Source organism: Cetorhinus maximus, unplaced genomic scaffold, assembly GCF_964194155.1.
Source record: "Cetorhinus maximus unplaced genomic scaffold, sCetMax3.hap1.1 HAP1_SCAFFOLD_429, whole genome shotgun sequence".
NCBI lineage: Eukaryota > Metazoa > Chordata > Chondrichthyes > Lamniformes > Cetorhinidae > Cetorhinus > Cetorhinus maximus.
The window spans coordinates 250,849-277,774 of NW_027596373.1; the positions used below are offsets into that span (position 1 = coordinate 250,849).

General features: G+C 50.6%; 1 protein-coding gene across 1 annotated transcript in view; it reads right to left on the bottom strand.

Annotated features, from left to right (window-relative positions):
* Positions 1 to 26,926, bottom strand: part of LOC144673671 (uncharacterized) — an 86,751-nt gene that overhangs the window by 49,019 nt on the left and 10,806 nt on the right. Inside the window, exons 3-7 of the mRNA XM_078535397.1 lie at positions 22,381 to 22,584; positions 21,217 to 21,288; positions 19,967 to 20,029; positions 15,544 to 15,603; positions 15,406 to 15,453 (exon numbers count right to left, since the gene is read on the bottom strand). Of these exons, the coding sequence (XP_078391523.1) occupies positions 15,406 to 15,453; positions 15,544 to 15,603; positions 19,967 to 20,029; positions 21,217 to 21,288; positions 22,381 to 22,584 (447 nt within the window). The remainder of the gene's footprint in view (positions 1 to 15,405; positions 15,454 to 15,543; positions 15,604 to 19,966; positions 20,030 to 21,216; positions 21,289 to 22,380; positions 22,585 to 26,926) is intronic.

Below are 26,926 nucleotides of genomic sequence, written 5' to 3' on the forward strand. Positions count from 1 at the left end.
TACCCACCCAGTCACTCCCTCCCACATCCCCATGTACACTCTCCCCCATCACTGACTCTACCCACCCATTCACTCCCCTCCCACATCCCCATGTACACTCTCCCCTATCACTGACTCTACCCACCCATTTAATCCCCTCCCACAGCCCCATGTACACTCTCCCCCATCACTGACTCTACCCACCCATTCACTCCCCTCCCACATCCCCATGTACACTCTCCCCTATCACTGACTCTACCCACCCATTCACTCCCTCCCACATTCCCATGTACACTCTCCCCTATCACTGACTCTACCCACCCATTCACTCCCCTCCCACATCCCCATGTACACTCTCCCCCTATCACTGACTCTACCCACCCATTCACTCCCCTCCCACATCCCCATGTACACTCTCCCCTATCACTGACTCTACCCACCCATTCACTCCCTCCCACATCCCCATGTACACTCTCCCCCTATCACTGACTCTACCCACCCATTAATCCCCTCCCACATCCCCATGTACACTCTCCCCTATCACTGACTCTACCCACCCAGTCACTCCCCTCCCACATCCCCATGTACACTCTCCCCTATCACTGACTCTACCCACCCATTTAATCCCCTCCCACATCCCCATGTACACTCTCCCCTATCACTGACTCTACCCACCCATTTAATCCCCTCCCACATCCCCATGTACACTCTCCCTATCACTGACTCTACCCACCCATTCACTCCCTCCCACATCCCCATGTACACTCTCCCCCTATCACTGACTCTACCCACCCATTCACTCCCCTCCCACATTCCCATGTACACTCTCCCCCTATCACTGACTCTACCCACCCATTCACTCCCCTCCCACATCCCCATGTACACTCTCCCCCTATCACTGACTCTACCCACCCATTCACTCCCCTCATACATTCCCATGTACACTCTCCCCCTATCACTGACTCTACCCACCCATTCACTCCCCTCCCACATCCCCATGAACACTCTCCCCCTATCATTGACTCTACCCACCCATTTAATCCCCTCCCACATCCCCATGTACACTCTCCCCCTATCACTGACTCTACCCACCCATTCACTCCCCTCCCACATCCCATGTACACTCTCCCCTATCACTGACTCTACCCACCCATTCACTCCCCTCCCACATCCCCATGTACACTCTCCCCTATCACTGACTCTACCCACCCATTTAATCCCCTCCCACAGCCCCATGTACACTCTCCCCTATCACTGACTCTACCCACCCATTTAATCCCCTCCCACAGCCCCATGTACACTCTCCCCCTATCACTGACTCTACCCACCCATTTAATCCCCTCCCACATCCCCATGTACACTCTCCCCCTATCACTGACTCTACCCACCCATTCACTCCCTCCCACATCCCCATGTACACTCTCCCCTATCACTGACTCTACCCACCCATTTAATCCCCTCCCACATCCCCATGTACACTCTCCCCCTATCACTGACTCTACCCACCCATTCACTCCCCTCCCACATCCCCATGTACACTCTCCCCTATCACTGACTCTACCCACCCATTTAATCCCCTCCCACATTCCCATGTACACTCTCCCCCATCACTGACTCTACCCACCCATTTAATCCCCTCCCACATCCCCATGTACACTCTCCCCTATCACTGACTCTACCCACCCATTTAATCCCCTCTCACATTCCCATGTACACTCTCCCCCTATCACTGACTCTACCCACCCATTTAATCCCCTCCCACATTCCCATGTACACTCCCCCCCTATCACTGACTCTACCCACCCATTTAATCCCCTCCCACATCCCCATGTACACTCTCCCCTATCACTGACTCTACCCACCCATTTAATCCCCTCCCACAGCCCCATGTACACTCTCCCCCATCACTGACTCTACCCACCCATTCACTCCCTCCCACATCGCCATGTACACTCTCCCCCATCACTGACTCTACCCACGCATTTAATCCCCTCCCACATCCCCATGTACACTCTCCCCTATCACTGACTCTACCCACCCATTTAATCCCCTCCCACATCCCCATGTACACTCTCCCCTATCACTGACTCTACCCACCCAGTCACTCCCTCCCACATCCCCATGTACACTCTCCCCTATCACTGACTCTACCCACCCATTCAATCCCCTCCCACATCCCCATGTACACTCTTCCCCTATCACTGACTCTACCCACCCAGTCACTCCCTCCCACATCCCCATGTACACTCTCCCCCATCACTGACTCTACCCACCCATTCACTCCCCTCCCACATCCCCATGTACACTCTCCCCTATCACTGACTCTACCCACCCATTTAATCCCCTCCCACATCCCCATGTACACTCTCCCCCATCACTGACTCTACCCACCCATTCACTCCCCTCCCACATCCCCATGTACACTCTCCGCTATCACTGACTCTACCCACCCATTTAATCCCCTCCCACATCCCCATGTACACTCTCCCCTATCACTTACTCTACCCACCCATTTAATCCCCTCCCACATCCCCATGTACACTCTCCCCCATCACTGACTCTACCCACCCATTCACTCCCCTCCCACATCCCGATGTACACTCTCCCCTATCACTGACTCTACCCACCCATTCACTCCCCTCCCACATTCCCATGTACACTCTCCCCTATCACTGACTCTACCCACCCATTCACTCCCCTCCCATATCCGCATGTACACTCTCCCCTATCACTGACTCTACCCACCCATTTAATCCCCTCCCACAGCCCCATGTACACTCTCCTTTATCACTGACTCTACCCACCCATTTAATCCCCTCCCACAGCCCCATGTACACTCTCCCCTATCACTGACTCTACCCACCCATTCACTCCCCTCCCACATTCCCATGTACACTCTCCCCTATCACTGACTCTACCCACCCATTCACTCCCCTCCCATATCCGCATGTACACTCTCCCCTATCACTGACTCTACCCACCCATTTAATCCCCTCCCACAGCCCCATGTACACTCTCCCCTATCACTGACTCTACCCACCCATTCACTCCACTCCAACATCCCCATGTACACTCTCCCCCTATCACTGACTCTACCCACCCATTCACTCCCCTCCCACATCCCCATGTACACTCTCCCCTATCACTGACTCTACCCACCCATTTAATCCCCTCCCACATCCCCATGTACACTCTCCCCCTATCACTGACTCTACCCACCCATTTAATCCCCTCCCACATGCCCATGTACACTCTCCCCTATCACTGACTCTACCCACCCATTTAATCCCCTCCCACATCCCCATGTACACTCTCCCCTATCACTGACTCTACCCACCCATTCACTCCCTCCCACATCCCCATGTACACTCTCCCCCTATCACTGACTCTACCCACCCATTCACTCCCCTCCCACATTCCCATGTACACTCTCCCCCTATCACTGACTCTACCCACACATTCCCTCCCCTCCCACATCCCCATGTACACTCTCCCCCTCTCACTGACTCTACCCACCCATTCACTCCCCTCCCACATTCCCATGTACACTCTCCCCCTATCACTGACTCTACCCACCCATTCACTCCCCTCCCACATCCCCATGTACACTCTCCCCCTATCACTGACTCTACCCACCCATTCACTCCCCTCCCACATCCCCATGTACACTCTCCCCTATCACTGACTCTACCCACCCATTCACTCCCCTCCCACATCCCCATGTACACTCTCCCCTATCACTGACTCTACCCACCCATTTAATCCCCTCCCACAGCCCCATGTACACTCTCCCCTATCACTGACTCTACCCACCCATTCACTCCCCTCCCACAGCCCCATGTCCACTATCCCCTATCACTGACTCTACCCACCCATTTAATCCCCTCCCACATCCCCATGTACACTCTCCCCTATCACTGACTCTACCCACCCATTTAATCCCCTCCCACATCCCCATGTACACTCTCCCCTATCACTGACTCTACCCACCCATTCACTCCCCTCCCACATCCCCATGTACACTCTCCCCCTATCACTGACTCTACCCACCCATTTAATCCCCTCCCACATCCCCATGTACACTCTCCCCTATCACTGACTCTACCCACCCATTCACTCCCCTCCCACATCCCCATGTACACTCTCCCCTATCACTGACTCTACCCACCCATTCAATCCCCTCCCACATCCCCATGTACACTCTTCCCCTATCACTGACTCTACCCACCCAGTCACTCCCTCCCACATCCCCATGTACACTCTCCCCCATCACTGACTCTACCCACCCATTCACTCCCCTCCCACATCCCCATGTACACTCTCCCCTATCACTGACTCTACCCACCCATTTAATCCCCTCCCACAGCCCCATGTACACTCTCCCCCATCACTGACTCTACCCACCCATTCACTCCCCTCCCACATCCCCATGTACACTCTCCCCTATCACTGACTCTACCCACCCATTCACTCCCCTCCCACATTCCCATGTACACTCTCCCCTATCACTGACTCTACCCACCCATTCACTCCCCTCCCACATCCCCATGTACACTCTCCCCCTATCACTGACTCTACCCACCCATTCACTCCCCTCCCACATCCCCATGTACACTCTCCCCTATCACTGACTCTACCCACCCATTCACTCCCTCCCACATCCCCATGTACACTCTCCCCCTATCACTGACTCTACCCACCCATTTAATCCCCTCCCACATCCCCATGTACACTCTCCCCTATCACTGACTCTACCCACCCAGTCACTCCCCTCCCACATCCCCATGTACACTCTCCCCTATCACTGACTCTACCCACCCATTTAATCCCCTCCCACATCCCCATGTACACTCTCCCCTATCACTGACTCTACCCACCCATTTAATCCCCTCCCACATCCCCATGTACACTCTCCCCTATCACTGACTCTACCCACCCATTCACTCCCTCCCACATCCCCATGTACACTCTCCCCCTATCACTGACTCTACCCACCCATTCACTCCCCTCCCACATTCCCATGTACACTCTCCCCCTATCACTGACTCTACCCACCCATTCACTCCCCTCCCACATCCCCATGTACACTCTCCCCCTATCACTGACTCTACCCACCCATTCACTCCCCTCATACATTCCCATGTACACTCTCCCCCTATCACTGACTCTACCCACCCATTCACTCCCCTCCCACATCCCCATGAACACTCTCCCCCTATCATTGACTCTACCCACCCATTTAATCCCCTCCCACATCCCCATGTACACTCTCCCCCTATCACTGACTCTACCCACCCATTCACTCCCCTCCCACATCCCCATGTACACTCTCCCCTATCACTGACTCTACCCACCCATTCACTCCCCTCCCACATCCCCATGTACACTCTCCCCTATCACTGACTCTACCCACCCATTTAATCCCCTCCCACAGCCCCATGTACACTCTCCCCTATCACTGACTCTACCCACCCATTTAATCCCCTCCCACAGCCCCATGTACACTCTCCCCTATCACTGACTCTACCCACCCATTTAATCCCCTCCCACATCCCCATGTACACTCTCCCCCTATCACTGACTCTACCCACCCATTCACTCCCTCCCACATCCCCATGTACACTCTCCCCTATCACTGACTCTACCCACCCATTTAATCCCCTCCCACATCCCCATGTACACTCTCCCCCTATCACTGACTCTACCCACCCATTCACTCCCCTCCCACATCCCCATGTACACTCTCCCCTATCACTGACTCTACCCACCCATTTAATCCCCTCCCACATTCCCATGTACACTCTCCCCCATCACTGACTCTACCCACCCATTTAATCCCCTCCCACATCCCCATGTACACTCTCCCCTATCACTGACTCTACCCACCCATTTAATCCCCTCTCACATTCCCATGTACACTCTCCCCCTATCACTGACTCTACCCACCCATTTAATCCCCTCCCACATTCCCATGTACACTCCCCCCCTATCACTGACTCTACCCACCCATTTAATCCCCTCCCACATCCCCATGTACACTCTCCCCTATCACTGACTCTACCCACCCATTTAATCCCCTCCCACAGCCCCATGTACACTCTCCCCCATCACTGACTCTACCCACCCATTCACTCCCTCCCACATCGCCATGTACACTCTCCCCCATCACTGACTCTACCCACGCATTTAATCCCCTCCCACATCCCCATGTACACTCTCCCCTATCACTGACTCTACCCACCCATTTAATCCCCTCCCACATCCCCATGTACACTCTCCCCTATCACTGACTCTACCCACCCAGTCACTCCCTCCCACATCCCCATGTACACTCTCCCCTATCACTGACTCTACCCACCCATTCAATCCCCTCCCACATCCCCATGTACACTCTTCCCCTATCACTGACTCTACCCACCCAGTCACTCCCTCCCACATCCCCATGTACACTCTCCCCCATCACTGACTCTACCCACCCATTCACTCCCCTCCCACATCCCCATGTACACTCTCCCCTATCACTGACTCTACCCACCCATTTAATCCCCTCCCACATCCCCATGTACACTCTCCCCCATCACTGACTCTACCCACCCATTCACTCCCCTCCCACATCCCCATGTACACTCTCCGCTATCACTGACTCTACCCACCCATTTAATCCCCTCCCACATCCCCATGTACACTCTCCCCTATCACTTACTCTACCCACCCATTTAATCCCCTCCCACATCCCCATGTACACTCTCCCCCATCACTGACTCTACCCACCCATTCACTCCCCTCCCACATCCCGATGTACACTCTCCCCTATCACTGACTCTACCCACCCATTCACTCCCCTCCCACATTCCCATGTACACTCTCCCCTATCACTGACTCTACCCACCCATTCACTCCCCTCCCATATCCGCATGTACACTCTCCCCTATCACTGACTCTACCCACCCATTTAATCCCCTCCCACAGCCCCATGTACACTCTCCTTTATCACTGACTCTACCCACCCATTTAATCCCCTCCCACAGCCCCATGTACACTCTCCCCTATCACTGACTCTACCCACCCATTCACTCCCCTCCCACATTCCCATGTACACTCTCCCCTATCACTGACTCTACCCACCCATTCACTCCCCTCCCATATCCGCATGTACACTCTCCCCTATCACTGACTCTACCCACCCATTTAATCCCCTCCCACAGCCCCATGTACACTCTCCCCTATCACTGACTCTACCCACCCATTCACTCCACTCCAACATCCCCATGTACACTCTCCCCCTATCACTGACTCTACCCACCCATTCACTCCCCTCCCACATCCCCATGTACACTCTCCCCTATCACTGACTCTACCCACCCATTCACTCCCCTCCCACATCCCCATGTACACTCTCCCCCTGTCACTGACTCTACCCACCCATTCACTCCCTTCCCACATTCCCATGTACACTCTCCCCCTATCACTGACTCTACCCACCCATTCACTCCCCTCCCACAGCCCCATGTACACTCTCCTTTATCACAGACTTAAGCCACCTTTTCCATCTGTCCCCACAGCCTGATCAACACCCTGGGGGTTACCAGTGACCAGAAACTGAACTGGACTAGCCATATAAATCCTGTGGTTACAAGAGCAGGTCAGAGGCTGGGAATCCTGCAGCGAGTAACTCACCTCCTGACTCCCCAAAGCCTGTCCACCATCTACGAGGCACAAGTCAGGAGTGTGATGGAATACTCTCCACTTGCCTGGATGAGTGCAGCTCCCACAACACTCAAGAAACTCGACACCATCCAGGACAAAGCAGCCCCGCTTGATGGGCACCCCATCCACAAACATTCACTCCCTCCACCACCGACACACAGTAGCAGCAGTGTGTGTACCATCTACAAGATGCACTGCAGGAACTCACCAAGGCTCCTTCGACAGCACCTTCCAAACCCACGACCACTACCATCTAGAAGGACAAGGGCAGCAGACACATGGGGAACACCACCACCTGGAAGTTCCCATCCAAGTCACTCACCATCCTGACTTGGAAATATATCGGCCGTTCCTTCACTGTCGCTGGGTCAAAATCCTGGAACTCCCTCCCTAACAGCGCTGTGGGTGTACCTACACCACAGGGACTGCAGCGGCTCAAGAAGGCAGCTCACCCACCCCCTTCTCAAGGTCAACTAGGGATGGGCAATAAATGCTGGGCCCAGCCAGCGAAACCCACATCCTGCGAATATGAAAATACTTTACCACCCCCACTCTTGCTCCCTGTACACACTGCTCCCTGTACACACTGCTGCCTGTACACCCTGCTGCCTGTACACCGTGCTCCCTGTACACCCTGCTCCCTGTACACACTGCTCCCTGTACACACTGCCCTCTGTACACACTGCCCTCTGTACACACTTCTCCCTGTACACCCTGCTTCCTGTACACCCTGCTCCCTGTACACCCTGCCCTCTGTACACACTGCTCCCTGTACACCCTGCTCCCTGTACACCCTGCTCCCTGTACACACTGCTCCCTGTACACACTGCTCCCTGTACACCCTGCCCCCTGTATACACTGCTCCCTGTACACACTGCTCCCTGTACACACTGCTCCCTGTACACACTGCCCCATGTACACCCTGCTCCCTGTACACCCTGCTCCCTGTACACCCTGCTCCCTGTACACCCTGCCCCCTGTACACCCTGCCCCCTGTACACCCTGCTCCCTGTACACACTGCTCCCTGTACACCCTGCCCCCTGTACACCCTGCTCCCTGTACACACTGCTCCCTGTACACACTGCTCCCTGTACACCCTGCCCCCTGTACACACTGCTCCCTGTACACCCTTCCCCACCTCGCACTCCACTCCGAGAAATCGCTGGGTTTTGGGCTTCAGGTTTGAAATAACAAAGTTTATTTCAGAATAGTTTTGGCACACGGCTGCTCCACCAAGGCAGGGAGCAATCGATAACTAACAGCACTGGCTCTGAGCCCTCACTCCAAGTGGCCCTCAGCAAACAGGCAGAATCGCTCTGACTTTACAGAAAGATTTTTGCTGACTCTTGTTCCACAGCCGGTTCTGAACCTGGACCGAGGGCTGACATTCTCCTCTCTCTGTCCTTAGGGTTGCTTTTCGGTGTAGGAATATTTCCCTGCTCAGTGAGACGGTGATACCGGTGGCAGTGATGAAATGGGAGGGCGTCCCTGAGCATTTCCTCCCCCTGGGAAACAATGAGGAGGAAATATCGGGGCCAGGAGAGAAATGAAAGAAAAGGCATCGAGGGAAGGAAGGAACCAGATTGAACCAGAGGGAGGGAAATGCTGAAGGTAAAATTATGAAAGATGGTCTAACCTCCGGGGCCCCAATGGGTTTTGCAGCCTAGGGTCTCCCAAGAAGAGTTTGAGGAATCTGCAGATGCTTCAGAGCTTAACCTTCCAGCTGGAGAGCTGGTGCCTAGACTGGACTGGCTCTTACCACACGGCTGGTTAAGGAGGTTTCGAAGGGGATAAAGGAGGAAATTCAGGGCCTATTGGTTCTGGAATCTGATATAATGAACAGAGATGGTGGAGCCTGTGGTCAAATATGAATGGAAGGCGCTGGCAGTGTTTGTAAAGGAGCCAAACGAATTGAGAAACATTTGTTCAGGAGGTTTCAACATCGGACTGTCGATAGGTGTTACTTATAAGGGTTTCCCAGAGGCTTAAACTGAATGTCTAGGGGACAGAGTGAGAGCGGGTCCAATTGGATAATTCCAGTGAGGCAGATGGACGATTGGTTAGGAGGTAAGAGTAGGGGTTAGGGTTGGTGAGTGTGTGAGGTAATGAGTGTGCGTGCGAGTGAGTCTGTCAATGAATGAGTGTGTGTGAGGGTGTGTGTGTGTGAGGGAGTACGTGTGAGAGTGAAGGTGAGTATAAGGTGAACATGTGAGTGTGAGGGTGAGTTTGAGTGTGAGGGTGAGTGAGTGCTTGTGTGTGTGTAAGTTTGCGTGAGAGTGTGTGTGAGTATGTGTGTGTGTGGGTGATTATGTGTGCGAGTGTGTGTGTGTGCGATTATCTGTGTGAGTAGGTGTGGGTGATTGTGTATATATGTATGTGCATTGGTGATTATGCATGTGTTTGTGTGTGTTAGTGTGTTTCTACGTTTGTGTGATTGTGTGTGTGTGTTTGTACGTTTGTGTGATTGTGTGTGTTAGCGTGTTTGTACATTTGTGTGATTGTGTGTGTGTTAGTGTGTTTGTACGTTTGTCTGATTGTGTGTGTGTTAGTGTGTTTGTGTGACTGTGTGTGTGCTAGTGTGATTGTATGTATGTTTGTACGTTTGTGTGATTGTGTGTGTGTTGGTGTGTTAGTGTGATTGTGTGTGTGTTAGTACGATTGTACATTTGTGTGATTGTGTGTGTTAGTGTGATTGTGTGTGTTTCTGTGATTGTGTGTGTGTTAGTGTGTTTGTGTGATTGTGTGTGTGTTTGTACGTTTGTGTGATTATGTGTGTGTTAGTGTGTTTGTACGTTTGTGTGATTGTGTGTGTGTTAGTGTGTTTGTACGTTTGTGTGATTGTGTGTGTGTTAGTGTGTTTGTGTGATTGTGTGTATGTTAGCGTGATTGTGTGTGCGTTAGTGTGTTTGTACGTTTGTGTGATTGTGTGTGTGTTAGTGTGTTTGTGTGATTGTGTCTGTGTTAGTGTGTTTGTATGATTGTGTGATTGTGTGTGTGTTGGTGTGATAGTGTGATTGTGTGTGTGTTAGTGTGATTGTACATTTGTGTGATTGTGTGTGTTAGTGTGTTTGTACGTTTGTTTGATTGTGTGTGTGTGTTAGCGTGCTTGTGTGTGTGTGTGTGTGTGTTAGTGTGTTTGTACATTTGCATGATTGTGTGTGTTAGTGTGTTTGTGTGACAGTGTGTTAGTGTGATTGTGTGTGTGTTTGTGTGACAGTGTGTGTGTTAGTGTGATTGTATGTATGTTTGTACGTTTGTGTGATTGTATGTGTGTTGGTGTGTTAGTGTGATTGTGTGTGTGTTAGTACGATTGTACATTTGTGTGATTGTGTGTGTTTGTGTGATTGTGTGTGTTTGTGTGATTGTGTGTGTGCTAGTGTGTTTGTGTGATTGTGTGTGTGTTTGTACGTTTGTGTGATTATGTGTGTTAGTGTGTTTGCACGTTTGTGTGATTGTGTGTGTGTTAGTGTGTTTGTACGTTTGTGTGATTGTGTGTGTGTTAGTGTGTTTGTACGTTTGTGTGATTGTGTGTGTGTTAGTGTGTTTGTATGTTTGTGTGATTGTGTGTGTTAGTGTGTTGGTGTGTTTGTGTGACTGTGTGTATGTTAGTTTGATTGTGTGTGCGTTAGTGTGTTTGTACGTTTGTGTGATTGTGTGTGTGTTAGTGTGTTTGTGTGATTGTGCGTGTTAGTGTGTTAGTGTGTTTGTGTGATTGTGTGTGTGTTGGTGTGATAGTGTGATTGTGTGTGTGTTAGTGTGATTGTATATTTGTGTGATTGTGTGTGTGTGTTAGCGTGCTTGTGTGATTGTGTGTGTGTTAGTGTGTTTGTACATTTGCATGATTGTGTGTGTTAGTGTGTTTGTGTGACAGTGTGTGTGTTAGTGTGATTGTATGTATGTTTGTACATTTGTGTGATTGTATGTGTGTTGGTGTGTTAGTGTGATTGTGTGTGTGTTAGTACGATTGTACATTTGTGTGATTGTGTGTGTTAGTGTGATTGTGTGTGTTAGTGTGATTGTGTGTGTTTGTGTGATTGTGTGTGTGTTAGTGTGATTGTGTGTGTGTTTGTACGTTTGTGTGATTATGTGTGTGTTAGTATGTTTGTACGTTTGTGTGATTGTGTGTGTGTTAGTGTGTTTGTACGTTTATGTGATTGTGTGTGTGTTAGTGTGTTTGTACGTTTGTGTGATTGTGTGTGTGTTAGTGTGTTTGTATGTTTGTGTGATTGTGTGTGTTAGTGTGTTGGTGTGTTTGTGTGACTGTGTGTATGTTAGTGTGATTGTGTGTGCGTTAGTGTGTTTGTACGTTTGTGTGATTGTGTGTGTGTTAGTGTGTTTGTGTGATTGTGTGTGTGTTAGTGTGTTTGTATGTTTGTGTGATTGTGTGTGTGTTGGTGTGACAGTGTGATTGTGTGTGTGTTAGTGTGATTGTACATTTGTGTGATTGTGCGTGTTAGTGTGTTTGTACGTTTGTGTCATTGTGTGTGTGTGTGTTAGCGTGCTTGTGTGATTGTGTGTGTGTTTGTGTGATTGTGTGTGTGTTTGTGTGATTGTGTGTATTAGTGTGATTGTGTGTGTGTTAGTGTGTTTGTGTGTGTGTTAATGTGTTTGTGTGATTGTGTATGTTAGTGTGCTTGTGTGTGTTTGTGTGATTGTGTGTGTGTGTTAGTGTGTTTGTGTGATTGTGCGTGTGTTAGTGTGTTTGTGCGTTTGTGTGATAATGTGTGTGTTAGTGTGTTTGTACGTTTGTGTGATTGTGTGTGTGTTAGTGTGTTTGTACGTTTGTGTGATTGTGTGTGTTAGTGTGATTGTGTGTGTTTGTGTGATTGTGTGTGTGTTAGTGTGTTTGTGTGATTGTATGTGTGTTAGTGTGTTTGTACCTTTGTGTGATTATGTGTGTGTTAGTGTGTTTGTATGTTTGTGTGATTGTGTGTGTGTTAGTGTGTTTGTACGCTTGTGTGATTGTGTGTGTGTTAGTGTGTTTGTACATTTGTGTGATTCTGTGTGTTAGTGTGATTGTGTGTGTTTGTGTGATTGTGTGTGTGTTAGTGTGTTTGTGTGATTGTGTGTGTGTTAGTGTGTTTGTACGTTTGTGTGATTGTGTGTGTGTTAGTGTGTTTGTGTGATTGTGTGTGTGTTAGTGTGTTTGTGTGATTGTGTGTGTGTTAGTGTGTTTGTACGTTTGTGTGATTGTGTGTGTGTTAGTGTGTTTGTATGTTTGTGTGATTGTGTGTGTTAGTGTGTTTGTATGACTGTGTGTATGTTAGTGTGATTGTGTGTGCGTTAGTGTGTTTGTACATTTGTGTGATTGTGTGTGTGTTAGTGTGTTTGTGTGATTGTGTGTGTGTTAGTGTGTTTGTATGTTTGTGTGATTGTGTGTGTGTTGGTGTGATAGTGTGATTGTGTGTGTGTTAGTGTGATTGTACATTTGTGTGATTGTGTGTGTTAGTATGTTTGTACGTTTGTGTGATTGTGTGTGTGTGTTAGCATGCTTGTGTGATTGTGTGTGTGTTAGTGTGTTTGTACATTTACATGATTGTGTGTGTTAGTGTGTTTGTGTGACAGTGTGTTAATGTGATTGTGTGTGTGTTTGTGTGATTGTGTGTATTAGTGTGATTGTGTGTGTGTTAGTGTGTTTGTGTGTGTGGTAATGTGTTTGTGTGATTTTGTGTATGTTTGTGTGATTGTGTGTGTTAGTGTGCTTGTGTGTGTTTGTGTGATTGTGTGTGTGTTAGTGTGATTGTGTGATTGTGTGTGTGTGTTAGTGTGTTTGTACGTTTGTGTGATTATGTGTGTGTTAGTGTGTTTGTACGTTTGTGTGATTGTGTGTGTGTTAGTGTGTTTGTACGCTTGTGTGATTGTGTGTGTTAGTGTGTTTGTACGTTTGTGTGATTCTGTGTGTTAGTGTGATTCTGTGTGTTTGTGTGATTGTGTGTGTTAGTGTGTTTGTGTGATTGTGTGTGTGTTAGTGTGTTTGTACGTTTGTGTGATTGTGTGTGTTAGTGTGTTTGTACGTTTGTGTGATTGTGTGTGTTAGTGTGTTTGTACGTTTGTGTGATTGTGTGTGTTAGTGTGATTGTGTGTGTTTGTGTGATTGTGTGTGTGTTAGTGTGTTTGGGTGTTAGTGTGTGTGTTAGTGTGTTTGAACCTTTGTGTGATTATGTGTGTGTTAGTGTGTTTGTACGTTTGTGTGATTGTGTGTGTGTTAGTGTGTTTGTACGTTTGTGTAATTGTGTGTGTTAGTGTGTTTGTACATTTGTGTGATTGTGTGTGTGTTAGTGTGTTAGTGTGTTTGTATGTTTGTGTGATTGTGTGTGTTAGTGTGTTGGTGTGTTTGTGTGACTGTGTATGTGTTAGTGTGATTGTGTGTGCGTTAGTGTGTTTGTACGTTTGTGTGATTGTGTGTGTGTTAGTGTGTTTGTGTGATTGTGTGTGTATCAGTGTGTTTGTATGTTTGTGTGATTGTGTGTGTGTTGGTGTGATAGTGTGATTGTGTGTGTGTTAGTGTGATTGTACATTTGTGTGATTGTGTGTGTTAGTGTGTTTGTACATTTGTGTGATTGTGTGTGTGTGTTAGCGTGCTTGTGTGATTGTGTGTGTTAGTGTGTTTGTACATTTGCATGATTGTGTGTGTTAGTGTGTTTGTGTGACAGTGTGTGTGTTAGTGTGATTGTGTGTGTGTTTGTGTGATTGTGTGTGTTAGTGTGCTTGTGTGATTGTGTGTGTGTTTGTGTGATTGTGTGTGTTAGTGTGCTTGTGTGATTGTGTGTGTGTTTGTGTGATTGTGTGTGTTAGTGTGCTTGTGTGATTGTGTGTGTGTTAGTGTGTTTGTGTGATTGTGTGTGTGTTAATGTGTTTATGTGATTGTGTGTGTGTTTGTGTGATTGTGTGTGTTTGTGTGATTGTGTGTGTGATTGTGTGATTTTGTGTGTGTTAGTGCGTTAGTCTGATTGTGTGATTGTGTGTGTGTTAGTGTGATTGTGTGTGTGTTTGTCTGATTGTGTGATTGTGTGTGTGTTAGTGTGTTTGTGAGATTGTGTGTGTGTTTGTGTGATTGTGTGTGTTAATGTGTTTGTGTGATTGTGTGTGTTAGTGTGTTTGTGTGCTTGTGTGTTAGTGTGATTGTGTGTGTGTGTATTCGTGTGATTGTGCGTGTGTGTGATTGTGTGTGTTTGTGTGATTGTGTGTGTGTTAGTGTGATTGTGTGTGTGTTTGTGTGATTGTGTGTGTGTGTTTGTGTGATTGTGTGTGTGTTAGTGTGATTGTGTGTGTGTGTTTGTGTGTGTGTTTGTGTGTGTGATTGTGTGTGTGATTGTGTGTGTGTTAGTGTGTTTGTGTGATTGTGTGTGTGTGTTTGTGTGTGTGATTGTGTGTGTGTTAGTGTGTTTGTGTGATTGTGTGTGTGTTAGTGTGATTGTGTGTGTTTGTGTGTGTGATTATGTGTGTTAGTGTGATTGTGTGTGTGTTTGTGTGATTTTGTGTCTGTTAGTGTGTTTGTGTGATTGTGATTGTGTGTTTGTTAGTGTGTTTGTGTGATTGTGTGTGTTTGTGTGTGTGATTATGTGTGTTAGTGTGATTGTGTGTGTGTTTGTGTGATTGTGTGTGTGTTAGTGTGTTTGTGTGATTGTGATTGTTTGTGTGTTAGTGTGTTTGTGCGTGTGCCTGTGAGACGGCGGCTGTCGAGGTGAAAGTCTTTGTGCAGCCGTCTCTCTACCCACCTGGGTTGGCCAAGCGGCTAGTTGTCGGTCCGAGAAGCTGATACGGATCTGTCATGAGAAATCATGTCAGATAATTGTTAAGAGAAGTCTCACAGCCCAAGGACACAACAAAGCAGAGTAGTAATGATGGGAATGTACCTGGATGTAATCGGGGCTGCTCATTAATCCTGGTGGGGGTTGGAGGCTGAGGGGGTGATCCTGAAAAATAACAGAGCTCAGAATAAATCCCTAAATCACCAGAGCTGGGCTGGAGTGAATGAAATCACATTGGACAATATTGGAACAATAAGCGGATAGTCTCTCCATAAAGGCCACTTTGGGAGAATGCACCACATTATTCATTCTAGAAAATGTGGCGATGAGACTGGACATCAGACAATGAATGAGTCGAAACAGGGAAAGCTGGAAAAACTCAGCCGGTCTGGGCAGCACCTGTGGAGAGAGAAACCGAGTTGACGTTTCGAGTCTGTCTGACCCTTCTTCAGGACGGCAGCCAGGGAGGAATGGGTTGGGGTCTATGTTGTTGGAAAGGTGGGGGTTGGGGGTTGGTTGGGGAGGGGGTGGGGGAATGACAAAGGGAAGGTCTGGGGTGGGGTAGAGGGCACGAGAGGTGAAGATGTCGTGGAACAAAAGGCAAAGGGAGTGAGAATTCGCTTTAGTAAAGAAACGAATCCTTGGTCCAGAGTGAGTGGATTTTCCGATTTCCATCTTTCACCTGATAATTGGCGAATGGGCACTGAGAGGAGAGGGGGGAATAGGGTAGGTGGCCTGGAGAGGAGGTTTTAGGGAGAGTCTGGATAGGGGTGAGAATGTCTACAGGGTGAGATCCCCAGTACTCCAGGCCCAGGCAGCCAAAGGGCTGCTCAAGGAGATGGAGAGGAGGTTGGAGACGGGGCCCTGTAGGCAGTGGGGAGGTCAGGCGGTGCAGTGGGCAGTGTTCCTGTCACTGACCCAGTGGCCCTGGGGTTCGATTCCCGCCTGGGGACTTGGTAGCGCTGGAAAGTGCGTAGATATCGTGATCGGAAAGGTTGATTATCAGAGTGTAAGTCCTTCTGATTTGCCGATGGCAGCTGGTGAGGTTACACCAGTTTCCTGGTGTGCTCCACCCTCCAGGCCAATAACACAAACACAGTGACCCACTCCAGGAAGCACGAGCTCTGGAAAGAGAAACAAGCGCACGCTCCCTCTGTCTCATACAACACTAACCACGGCAGCGAGGGGAGAATTGGATGCAAGGAGGCGGGGTGGGTATACAGAGGGAGGCGGGGGTGGGTATACAGAGGGAGGCAGGAGGCAGGGTGGGTATACAGAGGGAGGCAGGAGGCGGGGGTGGGTATACAGAGGGAGGCAGGGTGGGTATACAGAGGGAGGCAGGAGGCGGGGGTGGGTATACAGAGGGAGGCAGGAGGTGGGTATACAGAGGGAGGCGGGGGTGGGTATACAGAGGGAGGCAGGAGGCGGGGGTGGGTATACAGAGGGAGGCAGGAGGTGGGTATACAGAGGGAGGCAGGAGGGTCTGTGCCAATATCAGTCAACAAGGCCGGGGCAAGGGAAGCTGGGTGGACACAGTTTAGGGGAATGGGGCTTGGAGAATATCTGCAAACACATACCGGCTTTAATCAAAGAAAACGGAACTGGGAATGAGAATATAGAGAAAAGAGGTGATGGAGAGAGGGAGGTGGAGATGGGGAGATGGGTGGAGAGAAGGAGAGGTGGAGATGGATGGACCTGGGTCACACTCCAACCCCTGGATCACACCTCAACACCCGGATCCAACACCTGGCTGGTAAAAGTAGGGAAAATCCCAAGATATTCTATGAGTATATCAATGGGAAGAGGATAACCAGGGAAAGAGTAAGGCCCATTAGGGACCAAGGGGCTAATCTATGGGTGGAGCCAGAGGACATCGCTAGAGTGTTGAACGAATACTTCACATCCATCTTCACCCAAGAGAATGAGGATGAAGATACCGAACTCGGGGAGAGAGACTGTGAGGTTCTTGAGCAAATTGATGTAGCGAGCGACAAGGTGTTGGCAGGCTTAAAAATGGACAAATCTGCAGGTCCGGATGATTTGTGTCCCAGACTGCTGAGGGAGGCAAGGGAGGAGATCGCAGGGGCTCTGACCCAAATTTTTAATTCCTCTCTGGCCACGGGGGAGGTGCCAGAGGACTGGAGAACAGCTAATGTGGTTCCGCTGTTTAAGAAGGGTTGTAGAGAGAAGCCAGGGATCTACAGGCCAGTGAGTCTCATGTCAGTGATAGGGAAACTATTGGAGAAAGTTCTGAAGGAGAGAATCTATCTCCACTTGGAGGGCCAAGATTTGATCAGGGTTAGTCAGCATGGCTTTGTCAGAGGGAGGTCATGCCTAACAAATTTGACTGAATTTTTTGAGGGGGTGACCAGGTGTGTAGATGAGGGTAGTGCAGTTGATGCAGTTTATATGGATTTTAGCAAAGCCTTTGACAAGGTCCCACATGGGAGACTTATAAAGAAGGCAAATGCACATGGGATACAGGGTAATTTGATGAGGTGGATTCAAAATTGGCTTAGTTGTAGGAGACAGAGGATGATGACAGAAAGATGCTTTAGTGACTGGAAGCCAGTGTCCAGTGGCGTACCACAGGGATCTGTGCAGGGTCCCCTATTATTTGTCATTTATAAAAACGGCATAGATGACTATGTGGGGGGTAGGATTAGTAAGTTTGTGGATGACACAAAGATTGGCCGGGTGGTTAACAGTGAGGTTGAGTGTCTTGGGCTACAGGAAGATAGAGACGGGATGGTCAATTGGGCAGATAAGTGGCAGATGGGATTCAACTCTGAAAAGCCTGAGGTGATACACTTTGGAAGGAGTAATTTGACAAGGAAGTATTCAATGAACGGCATGACACTAGGAAGTTCTGAGGAACAAAGGGACCTTGGCGTGTGTGTCCATAGATCTCTGAAGGTGGAGGGGCATGTTAGTGGGGTGGTGAAAAAGGCATATGGGACACTTGCCTTTATCAATCGAGGCATAGATTACAAAAGTAGGGAGGTCATGTTGGAGTTGTATAGAACCTTGGTGAGGCCACAGCTGGAGTACTGTGTGCAGTTCTGGTCGCCACATTATAGGAAAGATGTGATTGCACTAGAGGGGGTGCAGAGGAGATTCACCAGGATGTTGCCTGGGATGAAACATTTAAGTTATGAAGAGAGGCTGGATAGACTTGGGTTGTTTTCATTGGAGCAGAGAAGACTGAGGGGCGACCTGATCGAGGTGTACAAGATTATGAGGGGCATGGACAGGGTGGATAGGGAGCAGCTGTTCCCCTTACTTGAAGGGTCAGTCACGAGGGGACATAAGTTCAAGGCGAGGGGCAGGAGGTTTAGGGGGGATGTGAGGAAAAACTTTTTTACTCAGAGGGTGGTGATGGTCTGGAATGCGCTGCCTGGGAGGGTGGTGGAGGCGGGTTAGCCTCACATCCTTTAAAAAGTACCTGGATGAGCACTTGGCACATCATAACATTCAAGGCTATGGGCCAAGTGCTGGTCAATGGGATTAGGTAGGTAGTTCAGGTGTTTCTCACGTATCGGTGCAGACTCGATGGGCCAAAGGGCCTCTTCTGCACTGTGATTCTGTGATCACAGCCCAACACCCGGATCACACCCCAACACCCGGATCACACCCCAACACCCGGAGCACACCCCAACACCCGGATCACACCCCAACACCCGGATCACAGCCCAACACCCGGATCATTCCCAACACCCGGATCACACCCACACACCCGGATCACACCCACACACCCGGATCACACCCCAACACCCGGATCACACCCCAACACCCGGATCAGTCCCAACACCCGGATCACACCCACACACCCGGATCACACCCCAACACCCGGATCACACCCCGACGCCCGGATCACACCCACAACACCCGGATCACACTCCAACACCCGGATCACACCCACACACCCGGATCACACCCCGACACCCGGATCACACCCCGACACCCGGATCACACCCCGACACCCGGATCACACCCCGACACCCGGATCACACCCCGACACCCGGATCACACCCCGACACCCGGATCACACCCCGACACCCGGATCACACCCCGACACCCGGATCACACCCCGACACCCGGATCGCACCCCGACACCCGGATCTCAGCCCGACACCCGGATCGCACCCCGACACCCGGATCGCACGCCGACACCCGGATCGCACCCCGACACCCGGATCGCACCCCGACACCCGGATCGCACCCCGACACCCGGATCTCAGCCCGACACCCGGATCGCACCCCGACACCCGGATCGCACCCCGACACCCGGATCGCACCCCGACACCCGGATAGCACCCCGACACCCGGATCGCACCCCGACACCCGGATCACACCCCCACACCCGGATCACACCCCAACGCCCGGATCACAGCCCGACACCCGGATCACACCCCGACACCCGGATCACAGCTGATGGGATATTCCCCTTGGCCAGGGCAGGGTACGAGCTCGATAAACTGATTAACATTTCCGAACCCTCCGGATCGATGGTCAGGAGATGCCTCACCTTTCTGGATGGTGTTTCCACAGCCTGACCAACTGGTCCTGCGGACTTCCTCGTAAGAAACTTCTAGAAAGGGGGGCGGAGAGTGGGAGCAGGGCGTGGGGGCGAGGGGGTGGGGGTGAGGGTGGGGTGGGGGGGTGGTGGGGGGAGGTAGGAGAGAGAGAGAGAAACAGGAAACATCAGAAATAATCGGATCACAGACCCACCCCCAGAGTCACCAATACCACCTCACCCTCCCCCAGAGACACTGTTACCCCCTCAACCTCTCCCAGAGTCACCAATACCCCCTCAATCAGCACTACCCCCTCCACATCTCCCTCACTCACCCTCCCCTTCACTCACCAAATCCCTCACTCACCCTCTCCCTCAACCTCCCCCTCACACTCACCGTTACCCCCTCACCCTCCCCCACACTCACCGTTACCCCCCTCACCCTCCCCCACACTCACCGTTACCCCCTCACACTCTCCCACACTCACCGTTACCCCCCTCACCCTCCCCCACACTCACCGTTACCCCCTCACCCTCTCCCACACTCACCGTTACCCCCTCACCCTCCCCCACACTCTCCGTTACCCCCTCACACTCTCCCACACTCACCGTTACCCCCTCACCCTCCCCCTCATACTCACCGTTACCCCCTCACCCTCTCCCTCACTCACCTATACCCCCTCACCCTCCCCCACACTCACCGTTAACCCCTCACCCTCTCCCACACTCACCGTTACCCCCTCACCCTCTCCCACACTCACCGATACCCCCTCACCCTCCCCCTCACACTCACCGTTACCCCCTCACCCTCTCCCTCACTCACCTATACCCCCTCACCCTCCCCTACACTCACCGTTAACCCCTCACCCACCCCCACACTCACCGTTACCCCCTCACCCTCCCCCACACTCACCGTTACCCCCTCACCCTCCCCCACACTCACCGTTACCCCCTTACCCTCTCCCTCACTCAACATTACCCCCTCACCCTAACCACCCTTTTCCTTGCGTCTCCACCTCCCTCTCTCCCCCTCTCCCGCCCTCCTTCTTCACATTCTTCCCTCTCCTCCGCCTCCATCCCCCCTTCACTCTGCCCGTCCCCCGCTCACTCTCCGTGTCTCTCCTTCCCTTTCAACCCTCATCTCCCCCTCTTCCACTCTAACGTTGCTGCTCTTGTGCTAACTCTGTCTCTCCCCCTCTCCCTCCCTCCCTCCCTCCCTCCCTCCGCTCCTCACACTGCCCCCTGAGTGTCCAGTCTCCTACCTGTTTTAACAGGAGCCCGTGCTGTTTGCTGACTGTGTGAGCTGGAATTTGGGTAGCTGAACGTTGGGCTATCTGTGAACAGATTCGAGAGTTATTCGCATCACATTTACATCTCTTCACACAGATTGATAACCTCAGGCATCAATAGACCCATAAATTAATCCCCAACAAGTTCCACAACCCTAATCCGGGTTCGTCTCTTGTATTCATGTGAGGGGAACTTCCAGGTGGTGGTGTTCCCCATGTGTCTGCTGCCCTTGTCCTTCTAGATGGTAGTGGTCGTGGGTTTGGAAGGTGCTGTCGAAGGAGCCTTGGTGAATTCCTGCAGTGCATCTTGTAGATGGTACACACACTGCTGCTACTGTGCGTTGGTGGTGGAGGGAGTGAATGTTTGTGGATGTGGTGCCAATCAGGCAGCTGCTTTGTCCTGGATGGTGTCGAGCTTCTTGAGTGTTGTTGGAGCTGCACTCATCCAGGCAAGTGGGGAGTATTCCATCACACTCCTGACTTGTGCTTTGTGGATGGTGGACAGGCTTTGGGGAGTCAGGAGGTGAGTTACTTGTTGCAGGATTCCCAGCCTCTGACCTGCTCTTGTAGCCACAGTATTTATATGGCTAGTCCAGTTCAGTTTCTGGTCAATGGTAACCCCCAGGATGTTGATAGTGGGGGATTCAGTGATGGTAATACCATTGAATGTCAAGGGGTGATGGTTGGATTCTCTCTTGTTGGAGATGGTCATTGCCTGACACTTGTGTGGTGCGAATGTTACTTGCCACTTGTCAGCCCAAGCCTGGATATTGTCCAGGTCTTGCTGCATTTGGACATGGGCTGCTTCAGTATCTGAGGAGTTGTGAATGGTGCTGAACATTGTGCAATCATCAGCGAACGTCCCCACTTCTGACCTTATGTTGGAAGGAAGGCCATTGATGAAGCAGCTGAAGATGGTTGGGCCGAGGACACTACCCTGAGGAACTCCTGCAGTGATGTCCTGGAGCTGAGATGACTGACCTCCAACAACCACAACCATCTTCCTTTGTGCTGGGTATGACTCCAACCAGCGGAGAGTTTTCCCCCTGATTCCCATTGACTCCAGGTTTACCAGATGCCCAGTTCTCTGAACCTCCCACTCTGCTGTCCCGCTCCAGAGTCACAAGCCCGACTTACTCTCTCGGAGATAGTTGAGGTGTGAAAGCAGGATCTCTGTGTTGTAGGTTGTGGTCAGACGCATCACGTCATCCTTGGTCAGCTTGCAGAGATCCTTCCCATCGATGTTTTGGAAAAGGGAGCTGTCCACGTCTGATAGGTTATATTCCTTCACTGCCCAATCCAACCACTGTCTCACATGGTCCTGGGTCCAAACGCACGGGTCTACGGAGAGGGAGAATGGGGCAGAGTCAGCACCTACACCTCATCACACAAACCCGGAACTCACTGCCCCACATTCACCCCTCACATTCTCAGCTGTTGGGTGGGGGCTGGGGGCTGGGGGAGGGGGGAGGGGGTGTGTATTTAGAGTGAGGGGGAAGAGGGTCCTGATCCCTGGGGCAAAGGCAACTTTATCACTCATGAGGCATTTAACATAGGGAATCAGTTACCGTCCAGGGACATTGAGGGGGGAAACTGAGGGCAACGTGTTGATTGTGAAGGTGGAGTGATTGGGGTCGGGAGAATTGAGGGGCAGAGTGAAGGGTTTCCTATTTTAATGGTCCCGGGACACCCTGTAGCACTCGTGGACAGTGTCGGCATTATCTTCACCTTCCCCCTCACTCCCTGACCCAGAACCCAGTCCACCCCACGTCAGTCAGTGTGTGAGAACACCTCCCCTTCCTGACCCCACTCCCCTCCCCCCTCCGTTTTCTCCAGGGTGCCCCCTGTCCCACAGTCAGAGCTCAGTCTCCACACCCTCCCGATTCCCCCCACCCCGCAATAAAAGACAAAACATTTCTCTAGCTCCTGTCCCCTTCTCAGGGTGGCCCGAAATGTTTCACGGCCAATGACGGACCTTTCTGGAAGTGAGGTCACTTTTGTAAAGTAGGAAATGCAGCAGCCAATTTGTGCACAGCAAGATCCCACAAACTGCGATACAATGATGTTCCAGATCATCTCACAGAGTCATGGAGTTATACAGCACAGAAACAGGCCCTTCGGCCCATCCTGTCTGTGCCGGCCATCAAGCCCCCATCTATTCTAATCCCGTTTCCCAGCACTTGGCCCCTAGCCCTGGATGCTTTGGGGTTTCAAGAGCTCATCTAAATACTTCTTAAATGTTGTGAGGGTTCCTGCCTCTACCACCCCCCGCAGGCCGTGTGTTCCAGATCCCAACCACCCTCTGGGTGAAAAAATCCCTCCCCAAATCCCCTCTAAACCTCCTGCCCCTTATCTTAAATCGATGCCCCCTGGTTATTGACACCTCCACCCAGGGGAATAGTTTCCTCCTATCTACCCTATCTATGCCCCTCTTCATTTTGTATAATACCTCAAACAGGTCCCCCCCCACCAGCCTTCTCTGCTCTAGAAAACAACCCCAGCCTATCCAGTCTCTCTCCATAGCTGAAACTCTCCAGCCCTGGCAACATCCTGGTGAATCTCCTCTGCACCCTCTCCAGTACAAATCACATCCTTCCTGTAGTGTGGTGACCAGAACTGCTCACAGTACTCCAGCTGTGGCCTACCTAGTGTTTTATACAGCTCCAACATAACCTCCCTGCTCTTATATTCTACGCCCCGGCTATAAAAAGGCAAGTATCACAGATCGTCTGTTTTTAGTGACGTTGGTTGAGGGATAAATATTGGCCTAGGACATCGGGGGAGAACTCGCCCCTGCTCTTCTTCCCAATAGTGGCCGTGGGATCTTTCACACCCGCCCGAGGGGGCAGACGGGGCCTCGGTTTAATGTCTCCTCTGATTATTCAATGTGCTGGATAAGGGGATTGAGGGATAAGGGGAGAAAATGAGCTCGGGGATAGATAAAAGGGAGTGGATGAGTGTTAATGCTGACACAAGACTTCACTTAAACTGTTCCAAATTTCCATCTCACGCCACCAGAAAGAACGTTGATCATTTCTCTGGAAAGTATTGACCATTGAGCACAGAACTATCCTGTCTTTCAACTCACCATTAACTCCTCTCATCGATTCCCTGAAATGTCACATTGAGTAGGAAGGCTCAATCGGAGACATACCACAATTCATCAGCAGAGGGCAGTGTGACCCCACCTTCAAACTCTGACTCCCCATGTTCGGGGAGACCGACAAATATATATCTCACCCGGCATCCGCCCTCACACCTTCCTCTCCCTCCCGGAACCATGATAGGGTCCCCCTTGTCCTCACTTATCACCCCACCAGCCTCCGCATTCAAAGGATCATCCTCCACCATTTCCGCCAACCCCAGCATGATGCCACCACCAAACACATCTTCCCCTCACCCTCCCTGGCAGCATTCCGCAGGGATCGTTCCCTCCGGGACACCCTGGTCCACTCCTCCATCACCCCCTACACCTCAACCCCCTCCCACGGCACCCTCCCATGCAATCGCAGAAGGTGCAACACCTGTCCCTTTACTCCCCCTCCTCACCGTCCAAGGGCCCAGACACTCCTTTCAAGTGAAGCAGCATTTCACTTGCACTTCACTCAATTTAGTTACTGTATTCTTTGCTCCCAATGCGGTTTCCTCTACATTGGAGAGACCAAACGCAGACTGGGTGACCGCTTTGCGGAACACCTTCGGTCTGTCCGCAAGCATTACCCAGACCTCTCTGTCGCTTGCCATTTCAACACTCCACCCTGCTCTCATGCCCACATGTCCGTCCTTGGCCTGCTGCATTGTTCCAGTGAAGCTCAATGCAAACTGGAGGAACAGCACCTCATCTTCCGACTAGGCACTTTACAGCCTCCCGGACTGAATATTGAGTTCAACAATTTTAGATCTTGAACTCTCTCCTCCATCCCCACCCCCTTTCCGATCCCCCTTTTTCCAATAATTTATATAGATTTTTCTTTTCCCACCTATTTCCATTATTTTTAAATGTATTTCCATCCATTGTTTTATCTCTACCTTTTAGCCTATTTCGATTCCCCCCCACCCCCACTAGGGCTATCTGTACCTTGCTCGTCCTGCTTTCCACCCTTAATTAGCACATTCCTTAGATAATATCACCACCTTCAACACCTCTTTGTTCTTTTGTCTGTGACATCTTTTGGTTATCGCCACCTATCACTGGCCCTCTATCCAGCTCTACCTGTCCCACCCCCCCTTAAACCAGCTTATATTTCACCTCTCTTCTATATTTACTTAGTTCTGTTGAAGAGTCATACGGACTCGAAACGTTAACTGTGTTCCTCTCCGCAGATGCTGTCAGACCTGCTGAGTTTTTCCAGGTATTTTTATTTTTGTTTTGGATTTCCAGCATCCGCAGTTTTTTGCTTTTATCTTAAATATATATCTCCGTCTGACAATTTGTGTGTCACTGTCACTGTGTGTATGTCACTGTCACTGTGTGTATGTGTGTGTGTGTCACTGTGTGTGTGTGTATGTGTGTGTGTGTCACTGTCACTGTATGTATGTCACTGTCACTGTGTGTATGTCACTTTCACTGTGTGTATGTGTGTGTGTGTCACTGTGTGTATGTGTGTGTGTGTCACTGTCACTGAGTGTGTTTCGCTGTCACTGTGTGTGTGTCACTGTCACTGTGTGTATGTGTGTGTGTGTCACTGTGTGTGTGTATGTGTGTGTGTGTCACTGTCACTGTGAGTGTGTCACTGTCACTGAGTGTGTTTCACTGTCACTGTGTGTGTGTCACTGTGTGCATGTTCAGCTGTCGCTGTGTGAACATCACTGTCACTGTGTGCATGTGCCACTGTCACTGTGTATGTGTGCCACTGTCACTGTGTGTGTGTCACTGTCACTGTGTGTATTTGTGTCACTATCACTATGTGTGTGCCACTGTCACTGTGTGTGTGTCACTGTCGCTGTGTGTGATTGTGTCACTATCACTGAGCGTGTGTCACTGTGCGTGCATCACTGTCACTGAGTATGTGTCACTGTCACTGTGTGTATGTGTGCATCACTGTCACTGTGTGTATGTGTGTCTCTGTCACTGTGTGTGTCACTGTCACTGTGTCTGTGTCACTGTCACTGAATGTGTGTCACTGCCACTGAGTGCATGTCACTGTGTATGTGCATCACTATCACTGTGTGTATGTCACTATCATTGAGTGAGTGTCACTGTAACTGTGTGTGTTCTGCTGTCACTGAGTGTGTATGTATGTGCCACTGTCATTGAGTGAGTCTCACTGCCACTGTGTATGTGTTACAGTGACTGAGTGTGTGTCACTGCCACTGTATGTGTACGTCACTGTCACTGAGTGAGTGTCACTGTAACTGTGTGTGTGCCGCTGTCACTGAGTGTATGTCAAAGTCACTGTGTATGTGTCACTGTCATTGAGTGTGCATCACTGCCAATGCGTGTGTGATACTGTCACTGTGTGTGTTTCACTGTCACTGTGTGTGTCACTGTCACTGAGTGTGTGTCATGGCCACTGTCTGTGTGTCCCTGTCACCGTGTGTGTGTCACTGCCATTGAGTGTGTGTGTTATGGTTGCTGTGTGTCTGTGTGTGTGTGTCACTGTCACTGTGTGTGTCAGTGTCACTGAGTGTGTGTCACTGTCACTGTGTGCGTGTGTGTGTGTGTGTGTGTGTGTCACCATCA